Source organism: Aquarana catesbeiana, linkage group LG03, assembly GCF_042186555.1.
Source record: "Aquarana catesbeiana isolate 2022-GZ linkage group LG03, ASM4218655v1, whole genome shotgun sequence".
Taxonomy (NCBI): domain Eukaryota; kingdom Metazoa; phylum Chordata; class Amphibia; order Anura; family Ranidae; genus Aquarana; species Aquarana catesbeiana.
Genome location: NC_133326.1, coordinates 642,488,090 through 642,501,589, shown reverse-complemented (window position 1 = coordinate 642,501,589; position 13,500 = coordinate 642,488,090). Strand labels below are relative to the sequence as shown.

At 43.8% G+C, this 13,500-nt stretch overlaps 1 protein-coding gene across 2 annotated transcripts in view; it reads left to right on the top strand.

Annotated features, from left to right (window-relative positions):
• The window catches only part of TYK2 (tyrosine kinase 2), a 124,075-nt gene extending 112,445 nt beyond the window's left edge, over positions 1-11,630 (top strand). For both annotated transcript variants that reach the window (XM_073622562.1, XM_073622561.1), the window contains exons 23-26: positions 3,247-3,364; positions 3,485-3,595; positions 5,729-5,870; positions 8,641-11,630. In XM_073622562.1, coding sequence (XP_073478663.1) covers positions 3,247-3,364; positions 3,485-3,595; positions 5,729-5,863 — 364 coding nt within the window. In that variant the 3' untranslated portion in view covers positions 5,864-5,870; positions 8,641-11,630. The remainder of the gene's footprint in view (positions 1-3,246; positions 3,365-3,484; positions 3,596-5,728; positions 5,871-8,640) is intronic.
• Positions 11,631-13,500: the final 1,870 nt, after the last annotated feature.

Genomic DNA, 13,500 nt, shown 5'->3' with positions numbered 1-13,500 from the left:
AGCTTCAGTATCTCACAAAAGTGAGTACACCCCTCACATTTTTGTAAATATTTTATTATATCTTTTCATGTGACAACACTGAAGAAATGACACTTTGCTACAATGTAAAGTAGTGAGTGTGCAGCTTGTATAACAGTGTAAATTTGCTGTCCCCTCAAAATAAATCAACACACAGCCAATGTCTAAACCGCTGGCGACAAAGGTGAGCACACTGTGAAAATGTTCAAATTGGGCCCAAAGTGTCAATATTTTGTGTGGCCACCATTATTTTCCAGCACTGCCTTAACCCCCTTGGGCATGGAGTTCACCAGAGCTTCACAGGTTGCCACTGGAATCCTCTTCCACTCCTCCATGATGACAACACAGGGCTGGTGGATGTTGGAGACCTTGTGCTCCTCCACCTACCGTTTGAGGATGTCCCACAGACCTGCTTGGCCATTCCATCACCTTTACCCTCAGCTTCTTCAGCAAGGCAGTGGTCATCTTGGAGGTGTGTTTGGGGTCCTTATCATGTTGGAATACTGCCCTGCGGCCCAGTCTCCAAAGGGAAGGGATCATGCTCTGCTTCAGTATGTCACAGTACATGTTGGCATTCATGGTTCCCTCGATGAACTGTAGCTCCCCAGTGCCAGAAGCACTCATGCAGCCCCAGACCATGACACTCCTACCACCATGCTTGACTGTAGACAAGACACATTTGTCTTTGTACTCCTCACCTGGTTGCCGCCACACACGCTTGACACCATCTGAACCAAATAAGGTTATCTTGGTCTCATCAGACCACAGGACATGGTTCCAGGAATCCATGTCCTTAGTCTGCTTGTCTTCAGCAAACTGTTTGCAGGATTTCTTGTGCATCATCTTTAGAAGAGGCTTCCTTCTGGAACGACAGCCATGCAGACCAATTTGATGCAGTGTGCGGTGTATGGTCTGAGCATTGACAGGCTGACCCCCCACCCCTTTAACCTCTGCAACAATGCTGGTAGCACTCATACATCTATTTCCCAAAGACAATCTCTGGATAGGACGCTGAGCACGTGCACTCAACTTCTTTGGTCGACCATGGGGAGGCCTGTTCTGAGTGAATCCTGTCCTGTTAAACCGCTGTATGGTCTTGGCCACCATGCTGCAGCTCAGTTTCAGGGTCTTGCCAATCTTCTTATAGCCTAGGCCATCTTTGCGTAGAGCAACAATTCTTCTTTTCAGATCCTCAGAGAGTTCTTTGCCATGAGGTGTCATGTTGAACTTCCAGTGACCATTAATAAAGAGTGAGGGCGATCACGCCAAATTTACCACACTTGCTCTTCATTCACAGCTGAGACCTTGTAACACTAACGAGTCACATGACACCAGGGAGGGAAAATTGCTAATTGGGCCCAATTTGGACATTTTCACTTAGGGATGTACTCACCTTCCTTGCCAGAGGTTTAGATATTAATGGCTGTGTGTTGAGTTATTTTGAGGGGACAGCAAATTTACATTGTTATACAAGCTGTATACTCACTACTTTACATTGTAGCAAAGTGTCATTTCTTCAGCGTTGTCACATTAAAAGATATAATAAAATATTTACAAAAAAGTGAGGGGTGTACTCACTTTTGTGAGATACTATATATGGGCAGTATTAAAATAGAAGCATTGAGGGAGATTTACTAAAACTGGAGCCCTCAGAATATGGTGCAGCTGTGCATGGTAGCTAAAAAAAAAAATTATAATTTCAACTTGTTCAGTTAAGCTTTGACAATAAAACCTGGAAGTTAAATGGCTTCTATGCAGAGCTGCACCAGATTTTCCACTTGCCAGTTTTAGTAAATCCGCCCCCCCCCCCTTGGGAATGTGATTTGTGGATGTTCACTGTTTGAAGGTTGTTTGTCAGTAATGTTAAAGACGAATACAGAACTCGCACATCGTCCAGCCACACAAGCCTTCCTAGAAGAGAATTTTGTGCAAACATGAGATTTTGCTATATTGTGCCTATAGAAAAGCGGTATCTGGAGTAAAACCGTTCTGATTGACTAAGAATCTTGGTTGTCTAATCCTTCCCCTGCAATAGACTTGGCCAAGGGTAATCTGTGAAGACCTGTAGATAATTGAGCGACCAGGTTGGACAAGAGTTCTTCTATGTTTGTAGATACTTTAAAGCTCAGCTCCAGGCAAACCACTAAATACATCGATTTTTTTTTTTTTTGTTTTGTTTTTTTTAATATCACATATACACTTAAAGTGGTTGTAAAGGCACACGTTTTTTACCTTCATGCATTCTATGCATGGAGGTAAAAAAAACTTGTGTGCAACAGCCCCCATATCCCTCCAAAAATTACCTGAGCCCCCTCTAGATCCAACGATGTCCACGAGAGCCTTGACTCTCCGGGACTCACACCCCTGTTTGGCTTTTGGCCAATGACTTCCGCTGCTGTCAGTCACAGCCAGTGAGCCAATCAGAAGATGGAGGGGTGGGGTGAACCACAGCTACGTGTGTAAATGGACACACAGAGCCATGGGCCAGGAGCGCGCTTGCTTGGGTGCCCCCCCTTGTAAGCTGCTTGCTGTGGGGGCACCTGGCAGGAGGGAGGAGTCAGGAGCGCCAGCATGGCACCCAAGAGGAGGATTGAGGCTGCTCTGTGCAAAACCACTGCACAGAGCACGTAAGTATAATATGTTTGTTATTTAAACAAAAAAAAAAAACAAGGCTTTAAGATCACTTTATGGCCCGTACACATGATCAGAAAATCGGACAGAAAATACCGCCTTGAAAGCGATCGTACAATAATCTGATTGTTGGTACACAGCTTTCATCCAAAAAATTTTCCGAAGGAACAAACACAAAAAATGTTCTCATATGGTTTTTGTTTATTCAGTACAGTTTTTGCTTGAAAATACAATACAAATACGCTACGACACATGACATCGCTTTCAAATTTTTATCCTGTCATACGAGAATTTTCGTACTTTAGTAACCTTTTCATTTTTGATCTGGAAACTAGCATAAAAAAAAAAAAAAAAACGGACGATCATTCTTCAGATCTCATCGAGTGTACTAGACTTTGCAAAAGCAGGAACCTAAAAACACGCAAACTTTAATTCAAAAGCCATATTCCGGTGTCTAGTTTGTACAGCGAAAGAGTGAGTTGTAGTGAACAAGAAAGCTGTGAGGTTGCTCACTAGGTCATGCTGAAGTCACTCTATCCATCTTGTTGTTGGTACTTTTTACATAGGATGCTCTGATCTCTGTCTCTATTTCTTCAGGTACGCCCCTGAATGTCTTAAAGAATGTAAGTTCTTCTATGCCTCGGATGTCTGGTCATTTGGGGTGACTCTGTATGAACTTCTGACTCGCTGTGACTCCTATCTCAGCCCCCCAGCTGTGAGTACACCACTTCATCACTTCACCTTTACCGGTTCTTCCTTACCATCTCGGTGCCATGGTGTCATTGATGCCTGCTTACGTTTTTTTTTTTTCCTCTTCTATCCTCCTTCATTCTAGAAATTCATAGAGATGATTGGCGTCACTCAGGGACAGATGACCGTGGTTCGACTGATTGATCTGCTGGATCGAGGTCAAAGGTTGCCATGTCCAAGTGACTGCCCTATGGAGGTAAAACCAGAAATCCCACCATCCCAACGCATTATCATCCATTTGTTTTCTAATAGTCTCTAGCATCTGTGAGCACTCAGAGGTAGCTGCACACTGCATTTGATGCTAAAACTCAGGTGGAACACTCTCTGCAAAAGGTTCCTATCAAGAGAAGCCAAATAAAGAGGCAGCTGCAGTTTGAACATGGCAGTTAGCATTCAGACCACCTCAATGCCAACCCATTTGTGAATTCTGAACTGAGCTGTTTGGTGCAGTGTACACTTTTAGACCAATATCTGCAGGGTTTATGTAGGAGGAAAAGCTGCCCGCCATGTGCCCAAAAATTGCTGAGATAAGCTGCAGTCTGAACAGCCACCCATACTAGATGCATGCTACATTTTGCATTTTTAAAGTGGAACTTTACCCATAACATCATGATAAAAAAAAAAATGCGCTTTAGCAAAGAACATACATTCCACATTAATAATTATGCAACCAAAAATAGTGTGTGCTGTAAGTTGCTTTGGGCTTCAGCAAAATGGCAGCCTCCAGCAAGAAGAAACAGGAACAATGCTGGAGGCTGCCATTTTGCTGAAGCCCAAGGCCCCAGCTGAAAATCCATAAAGCAGAACTAAACCCATTGATTTACAGGTTAAAAAAAACAGTTTGATTTTGATTGTGTCCTCAACCAAACTGTCAAACCATCAAATGTCTGGTGTCATAACTGATCACATGTGCAGCACCATGGCAGTTGCAGATCAAACAGAAGCAGCTTCCTTGGCTGTAAAGGATAGGAGGGTTTAATTCTGCTTTAAGACTGTCAGCAGATCGGCCTCTACAAACTCTGAAGTGCCTAAAAATGGAGAGAAACTGAGCATGTGCATAGCAGAGTGAGACAGTGTATTACAGAGATATGCAATTAGCGGACCTCCAGCTGTTGCAAAACTACAAGTCCCATCATGCCTCTGCCTCTGGGTGTCAGGCTTGTGGCTGTCAGAGTCATGCTATGCCTCATGGGACTTGTAGTTCTGCAACAGCTGGAGGTCCGCTAATTGCATATCCCTGGTGTAATAGATTTTAAACAGTATAGGGACTTTTTTTTTTTTATGTCTTGCATAGCTATACCTGCAAAAGGGGCCAGCCTGAAGTGATCTAGCAGGATTCCACTTTAAGATAAATTTAGACCTATAGGCCTTTGTTTAGACTTGTGGTTGGGCTGCGTTTTAGCTGCCCCCCTCGCAAGCTGCAATAGGCAACAGAGAGGGTGTTTACATGCCACGGCCGCAATGCTTTCCTTCACGCCTGCAGAAAAGTTGACCCGACTTGTAACGATCGGCGGTCAGCAAGCCTGCTAAATGCTACACGTTCAAGTCGATGGGGAAGGGTCAGTAGCCTTTAAAGCACGATCTGAACGTGGATTGGTCTTCAGAGGCAAGGGAGATTTAGACGCATGTCTAAATCTACCCGTATACTAACAATCACACCATTTAGGGCCGCCTAGCAGCACTAGGGTTGTCGGTTCGAATCCAAACCATGGTACTACCTGCCTGGAGTTTGCATGTTCTCCCTGTATCTGTGTGGGTTTCCTCCGGGTACTCCAGTTTCCTCCCACGCTCCAAAGACAGGCTGGGAGGTTAACTGGCTCCTGTCTAAATTGGCCCTAGTATGTGTATGGATAAGTTAGGGACCTTAGATTGTAAGCTCCTTGACAGCAGGGACTTGTGTGAATGTACAATATATATGTGTAAATTGACAGCTCTATAGAGGTACCTGTAATAAATAATAAGTGCGTAAAAAGCCAACCCAACCACTCTATGCTCACCTCTTTAGCACTCCGCCCCACTGTTCCTCTTTTGCAGCCACCACCAAACCCCCCAGTGTTGGCTGGTGTCGGAGCTCAGAATGATTGGTGAACACGTGATTGGTGATCGGTGAACACGTGATTGGTGATCGGTGAACACGTGATTGGTGATCGGTGAACACGTGGCCATATCCTCCTTATGTTCACATTCTTATATAAGCCCAATTCCGATTAGCTCTACGATTTCACAGTAAATTGCTTCAGCAGCTATAACAATGTGCACATGCTCAGAACGTTAGTGTACTTATGCAGATTTTATCACTTAGATTTTAATCCTTTTTTTGTCTCAACAGATTTACAAACTGATGAAGGACTGCTGGGAGACGGAAGCCAATTTCCGGCCCTCGTTTCCCAATCTTATCCCCATTCTGAAATCTTTCCATGCCACATACAGCACACCCGCCCCATCTGTGTTCAGTGTGTGCTGATGAAATGGTGCGTATTCCAGGCAATCTGACCTATAGGCTTTACTATACCAAGGCTCATTTTAAAAAATTACAAATTTATATTGAGGGTGGTGCTATTGCTCTGTGCTAATGTCTCCAAGTGCAACAGATCACTTTAGCTTTTCATTTTCTTAACCACTTCAGCCCCAGAAGAATTTACCTCCTTCCTGACCAGGCCATTTTTTTGCGATACGGCACTGCGTCCCTTTAACTGACAATTGCACGGTCGTGCGACAATGTACCCAAACAAAATTTACGTCCTTTTTTTCCCACAAATAGAGCTTTCTTTTGGTGGTATTTGGTCACCTCTGTGTTTTGTTTTTTGGGGTTTTTTTGCGCTATAAACAAAAGAGCGACAATTTTTTTTTTTTTTTTTTTACTTTTTGTTATAATATCCCAATTAAAAAAAAAAAAAAAGCAAAAAACTTTTTTTTCCTCAGTTCAGGCCAATATGTATTCTGCTACATATTTTTGGTAAAAAAAAAATCACAATAAGTGTATATTGAGTGGTTTACGCAAAAGTTATAGCGTCTACAAAATAGGGGATATATTTTAGGCATTGTTATTATTTATTTTTTAATTTTTTTTTTTTTTACTAGTAATGGTGGCAATCAGCGATTTTTATCGGGACTGTGATATTGCGGTGGACAAATCAGACACTTTTTTGGGACCATTGACAATTATACAGCAATCAGAGCTAAAAATAGCCACTGATTACTGTATAAATGTCACTGGCAGGGATAAGGTTAACACTAGGGGGTGATCAAGGGGTTAACTGTGTGTTCCCTAGGTGTGTTCTAACTGTGAGGGGATAGGACTGACTGGGAGAGTAGACAGATTGTTGTTCCTACTTAGTAGGAACACATGATCTGTTTCTCCTCCCCTGACAGGACACACACAAATCCCTGTTCCTGCTCTCGTGCCTGCAATCGCGGGTGGCCGGTGAGGATCACCCCGCCGGCTGCACACCTGCTATGGCTCTTAACCACTTCAATACAGGGCATTTATACACCCTTCCTGCCCAGACCAATTATTAGCTTTCAGCGCTCTCACACTTTGAATGCCAATTACTCAGTCATGCAACACTGTACCCAAACAAAATTTTTATCATTTTTTTCATACAAATAGAGCTTTCTTTTGGTGGTATTTAATCACCACTGGGTTTTTTATTTTTAGCGACATAAGTGGAAAAAAGAGCGAAAATTTGGAAAAAAAAAAACACTTTTTTTTTTTTTTTTTTTTTTTAGTTTCTACGGCTCTCATCGCCTCACGCTGACAGAGTGTTTGACGAGGAGAGCCGATCAGAGGCATCTCCTCACAGGGGACAGCAAGAGATTTAATCAGTGCCCTGATTACAATAAAGCGCCAACCAGTGCTGCCAACCAGTGCCATCTATCGTGCCAATAAGTGCAGCATATTAGTGCCGCCTCATCAGTGCCCATAATTGCCGCCTCATCAGTGCACATCAGTGAAGGAGAAAAATTACTTATTTACAAAATTTACTGACAGAAACTAAGAAACAATTTTTTTCAAAATTTTGGGTCTTTTTTTTTTTTTTTTTTTGTCAAAAAAAAAAAAACAGCAGTGAGTAAATATCACCAAAAGAAAATGATAAAAATCTCCACATGGTTACAGTGTTGCATGACCGTGTAATTGTCATTCAAAGTGCGACAGCACTGGAAAATGGCCTGGGCAGGAAGGGGGTGAAAGTACCCAGTATTAAAGTAGTTAAAGTGGAATTAAAGGAGAAGTCCAGTCTGAGCTTTTTAGGCTGGGCTTCTCCTCTGGGTCACAGGAGTGAAATTCGTTTTGCACTTCTGTGACCCGTTTGCAGCGGAGAGCGGTCTGAAGTCCACTCTCCGCTGACATCACTGCAATCAGTCGAGGCAGCACGTCATCCCGACTTCCCAAGTCTGGATCTGCCTGCTGCTTTGATTGTAGTCACAGCGAGACGCTCCCCGCCCCTCCACAGCTCAGTGCTCCAATGGCTGACAGTCAGCATCGCTCTGCTCGGGGAGGAGTGAGAACCGAGACATCGGTGATGTTCGGTGACTTGGTTCTCAGTGTAGAGACGGCGGGGGACAGCTGCAGCATCGGTCTGTTGCTCCATCCACTGAGGTAAGTATAATTAGCAAAAAAAAAAAAAAACCCCATACTTCTCTTTTAAACCAAAAATGGAACATATTGCAGCTTGCCAATCATTAGATGTGGTGGCTGCATCCGTTTTCATTTTTATTAGTCTTTTTTTCCCCCTCTGTTTTCACCTGGTGATCTGGCCAGTAACTCACCTCCTGTATTAGAGTGCCTACATTCTGGATTAAGAGACTACCGAGACACCTTTGGACAGCATTATTGTTAACCTGGAGGAGGGTAGTGTTAGATGGACTGGCAGATTTAGATGGACCTAACTATCAAATTGGAGTCAAACTCAAATGGAAGCAAACCATTTTTTTTTTTTTTTTTAAATGAATAAAAGCTGATTACTGTATGGACCCCTATCAGTGCTAGATGATTTGACTCATCCCTCTGATTTGACTGCTATATCTACAGGACAGCCTAGTCTGTTGAAAAACAACAGACTTACTAGTCAGAGCGCGAGGTGCAAATAAATGAAAAGAGAGCCTAAAAAAGAAAACAAATAAAACCATCACGTTTAAGAAATGATAAGCTGCAATGTAAGAAATGTTCACTTTTCTGCATGCGGCAATTTGTAATCTATGTGTACTTGCTCTTTTCTGACCCCATCTTTCTTTTTCTAGCCAAGCTTTGCTCAGATGACGGAATATGCAAGTACTAAACCTGAATCTACAACGTGACACGCTACGTACAAAGCGTAGGAAATATGCAAGGCTGTGCAAGTGTGCAATCTGGTATCCTGTACAACCGACTAATGACTATTGGAGCCAATTTATGAAGACAGCGGTGTACGAATTGCTCTTCTTTTTTTTTTTTCTTTTTTTTTTTTAGTCACTGGAATAGTGTTAACCACTTTACCAATGTAACATATCCCCTCACTTCCCCCAACAACGTTCACTGTATTCAATACTGGGTTGTGACCCAATGAGAACTATTCCATGGGTCGGCCAGACATGTGACTGAACGCTATACGGTGCATCTGTTACCAAATTTGAACTTTAAAACTGTGAACTTGTGGAAGTCTTGTTTACTGCTCCGCGGCTAGATGAAGTCGCAGCTTCTGGGTGTTTTTTTTTTTTTTTTTTTTTTATTTCTTGAGATGCAGGTTTATTTTTGCAATGCATGTTAAATGTCTAAAGCAAAATGTATGCTGAAATGCTGGTGCAATAATGCAGTATTTTAAATAACTATATATCTGTTTGTTCTATGATAAATCAACCTGTGGCATTTCGACTGTTGTGAGTCTACAAGAAGCAGCAGGCTCTGCCAGTCATTGGCTTGTAGGCCCAGAAGAGCTAAATTGCCATAGGTTGCTTCTCTTTGCCTTGACCTGTACTTTCCAATGAAGCCTTAACAGCCTGTGAAGGCTTTTAGACCCCTAATGTCTCCCTAGCCCTCTGCTGAAGCTTACTAAGAACAGACTGCTCAGCTTATTACCGAGCCACACTGACAACTCTAGAAGAACCTAGAAGTGCTGAGAGCTGGCTGCATCCAGAGTCCTTCATTGTAGAGCAGATCAGAGAATGGATTTTCCTCCTTCGGCTTCCGCTCGCCATCCTGATCATGTTTATTGTGGTCCCGAGCTCCCATGGCAGGGGTATGCAGGCAGCACAGGCCCCGAGCTCCCATGGCAGGCAGCACAGTGGCTAAGTGGTTATCGCTTCTTCCTGGCGGCATTGGGGTCGCTGGTTCCATTCCCAACCACGGCACTACCTGCCTGGAGTTTGCATGTTCTCTCTGTGCCTGCGTGGATTTCCTCTGGGTACTCCGGTTTCCTCCCACACTCCAAAGACATGCTGGTAGGTTAATTGGCTCCTGTCTAAATTGGCCCTAGTATGAATGTGAGTTAGGGACCTTAGATTGTAAGCTCCTTGAGGGCAGGGACTGATGTGAATGTATGATCAATATGTAAAGTGTTGCATAAATTGGCGCTATACAAGTACCTGTAATAAAAAAATGTGGGTTCGCGGAGAGGGTCATCACACATTGATCTAAAACTGTAGCAGCCGGGAGCTTGTTGTAACCCCTACATTGCCAATACATGTGGTACACGTCATTGGCAGTGAAAAAGTTAAACTGTGCTTTAAGCAGATGTAAAAACACCAGTCATCAATCAATGCAATTGTGTGCTCCTTTTTAGAAAAAAAGTATTTACATGAATTTTTTAAGTTAAACTAGTGTAAGTCCCTTATTTTAACGTTGTGTCAGACACTTGTATTTCCCTGTACAGCAGCACCCAGACTGGGAGAAGAAAGGACAGCACTTGGGGCCAGTCAGTTCTTCTGCAGTGCACATGAGCTTGCAAGGAATATTCTGAAAGGAAGAGAGAGTAGATTGGGCAAAAGAACTACTCAACACTGCTGCTTCCTCTCCTTCATTCACCAATCACAGACTTGGGACTTCCTCTCCTCCATTCTCCAATCAGACTAGGGACTTCCTTTCCTTCATTCTCCAATGACTGACCAGGGATTTCCTTTCCTTCTTTCTCCAATCATAGACATGGGACTTCCTTTCCTTAATTCCTTCATTCTCCAATCAGACTAGGGACTTCCTTTACTTCATTCTCCAATGACTGACCAGGGATTTCCTTTCCTTCGTTCTCCAATTATAGACTTGGGACTTTCTTTCCTTCATTCTCCAATCACAGACTAGGAACTTCCTTTCTTTCATTCTCCAATGACTGACCAGGGACTTCCTTTCCTTTATTCTCCAATCACAGACTAGGGACTTCCTTTCCTTAATTCCTTCATTCTCCAATCACAGACTAGGGACTTCCTTTCCTTAATTCCTTCATTCTCCAATCACAGACTAGGGACTTCCTTTCCTTAATTCCTTCATTCTCCAATCACAGACTAGGGACTTCCTTTCCTTCATTCTCCAATCACAGACTAGGGACCTCATTTCCTTCACTCTCCAATCACAGACCAGGGACATCCTTTCCTTCATTCCTTCACTCTCCAATCACAGACCAGGGACGTCCTTTCCTTCATTCCTTCATTCTCCAATCACAGACTAGGAACCTAATTTCCTTCATTCTCCAATCACAGACTAGGGACTTCCTTTCCTTCATTCTCCAATCACAGACTAGGGACCTCATTTCCTTCACTCTCCAATCACAGACCAGGGACGTCCTTTCCTTCATTCCTTCACTCTCCAATCACAGACCAGGGACGTCCTTTCCTTCATTCTCCAATCACAGACTAGGGACTTCCTTTCCTTCATTCCTTCATTCTCCAATCACAGACTAGGGACTTCCTTTCCTTCATTCTCCAATCACAGACTAGGGACTTCCTTTCCTTCATTCTCCAATCACAGACTAGGGACTTCCTTTCCTTCATTCTCCAATCACAGACTAGGGACAAAGAGGTGACCTGGTTGTATTAACTGTAGTAAAGTCAGGCTGTGCTTTTTGGCAGAGCTGTGTAAATCTCAGGACTAGATGGACAGTAGAAGAGCTCCCTTATGTGTAGTTCATCTGTGTATTTAGCGGTTTGCCTGGAGTTCAGCTTTAAGTTGTATAGTAAAAGAAAAATGAACTTGCCTTCAAATAAGTTGCTTATCAGGTATTTTGACACCTTTTGCCCTCTGATGTGAATAAACTCCTTTAAACAAAGTCTAAGGAAGCCATGTTTTGTGTATTCCTTGGGACCATTCTAGTGATACATTGTGCAACTTCTGCTGTTGATGCTAAAAGTCCAATCATCAGGGTTCATGTGTGGGGGGGGGCTGGATATATTTGTACCATATTGGGTGCACTGAGGGGAGGTGGAGGAGGTAGTTCGCTAAAAGTGATGTTCTTAGATCCCATGTTAACACAATTTAAAGAACATCAGTAGCTATTTCATCCATGTCAATGCGGTATAAAGCATTAGTATCTCTAAGACCAAGTACCGAGTGATGAAAGACCACCGATCGGTTCTTGGTCTTCAGTGAGCAGAGAGCCAGCGACTGTCAGTCACCGGCTCTCTGCTCTGTCTTGCCCCTCAAGTGCTCACTGGAGTGCTTGGCTGTGGAGGGGGCCGCTGGCTCAGGCTCTCAGCGGCACACAGAGGATGAGACAGCTGCTATCTGGGTGGATCTCTCCAAAATCTGGACATGCTGAGTTAAGTCCGGGTCACAGGATTGCAGAATGAAGCGCTTTGGCCCTACTTCTCCAAGTGGATGTAAACCCTCACATATACCCAGTGAAGTGAATAGCCTCAGATGATACACAGAGATGAAACACATCCCCCTACAGAAGTTTTACTTGTATATCTGCTGTCTTCCCTTCTCTACACTCTTTAGAAACTGCAGATTGTGTTAGAAATGTTTTTCTTTCTGTTTCAGCAGTGGGTGGAGAGTCTGGGCATACACTGTGTGAGAGCTGATTGGAGGAAAGGCACCCCCCCCCCCCACATAGGCAGAGGAACGAAGGAACATGCAGAGCTGTACTCTGAATAGACAAGCTCCCTGCTAATCTCCCTTCACAACACAAATTTTCAGCTCATGTTATCTCATGTGTCAGAGAACTTGTCAAAAGTGACTCATGCTAATAACCACATAGGGTGTGCACCCCAAAGCTCAAACCCACACGTGTGTATATATATATATACACACACACCACTATATTATGAAAAGTATTGGTACACCTGCCTTTTCACGCACATGAACTAATGGTATCCCAGTCTTTTTTTTTTTCACAAGAAAATGGGATCCCAGTCTTATAGGGCGTACACACGGTCGGACTTTGTTCGGACATTCCGACAACAAAATCCTAGGATTTTTTCCGACGGATGTTGGCTCAAACTTGTTTTGCCTACACACGGTCGCACAAAGTTGTCGGAATTTCCGATCGACAACAACGCGGTCACGTACACCACGTACGACGAGACTAGAAAAGGCCGGTTCAGAACCAAGCGCGGCACCCTTTGGGCTCCTTTTGCTAATCTCGTGTTAGTAAAAGTTTGGTGAGAGACGATTCGCGCTTTTTCAGACTCGTGGCTTTCAGATCGTTTTCTGCCGTTCAGTTTGTGCTTGTGGGTTTGTATCTGCTCTTCAGTGCATGCAGTCAGTTCGTATCGGAGTTTTCTGTGCGATCTTGCCCGCTCGTTGCTGTTTTTCAGGTCGCTCTTCACAGGCCTTGCTGTTCTTCAGTGCGTTCTGTTACTTCGTTCTGAGCAGCCGACCGTTTTCTAGCCATGTTTCGTATGCGTACTCCTCGTAGAGTTTGTGCTGTGCGGGGGCTTGTTGTTGGGGTCCTGACCTTGACACAAGTCCAGTCCATGAACAGGGTGGGGAGGAGTTCATGGACCAAGAATTGGTTGCTTCAGCGTGACCAGTTCTGTCATATGCCTTTGCTCTGTGAGATCCGTGAGAATAATCCTGATGATGTCAGGAACTTTCTCAGGATGACGGACCCCGTGTTTCACCGTTTGTTGGCTTCGCTGACCCCCTATATCAGCAGGCAGGATACCTGCATGAGGCAAGCCATCACTCCGGAGCCG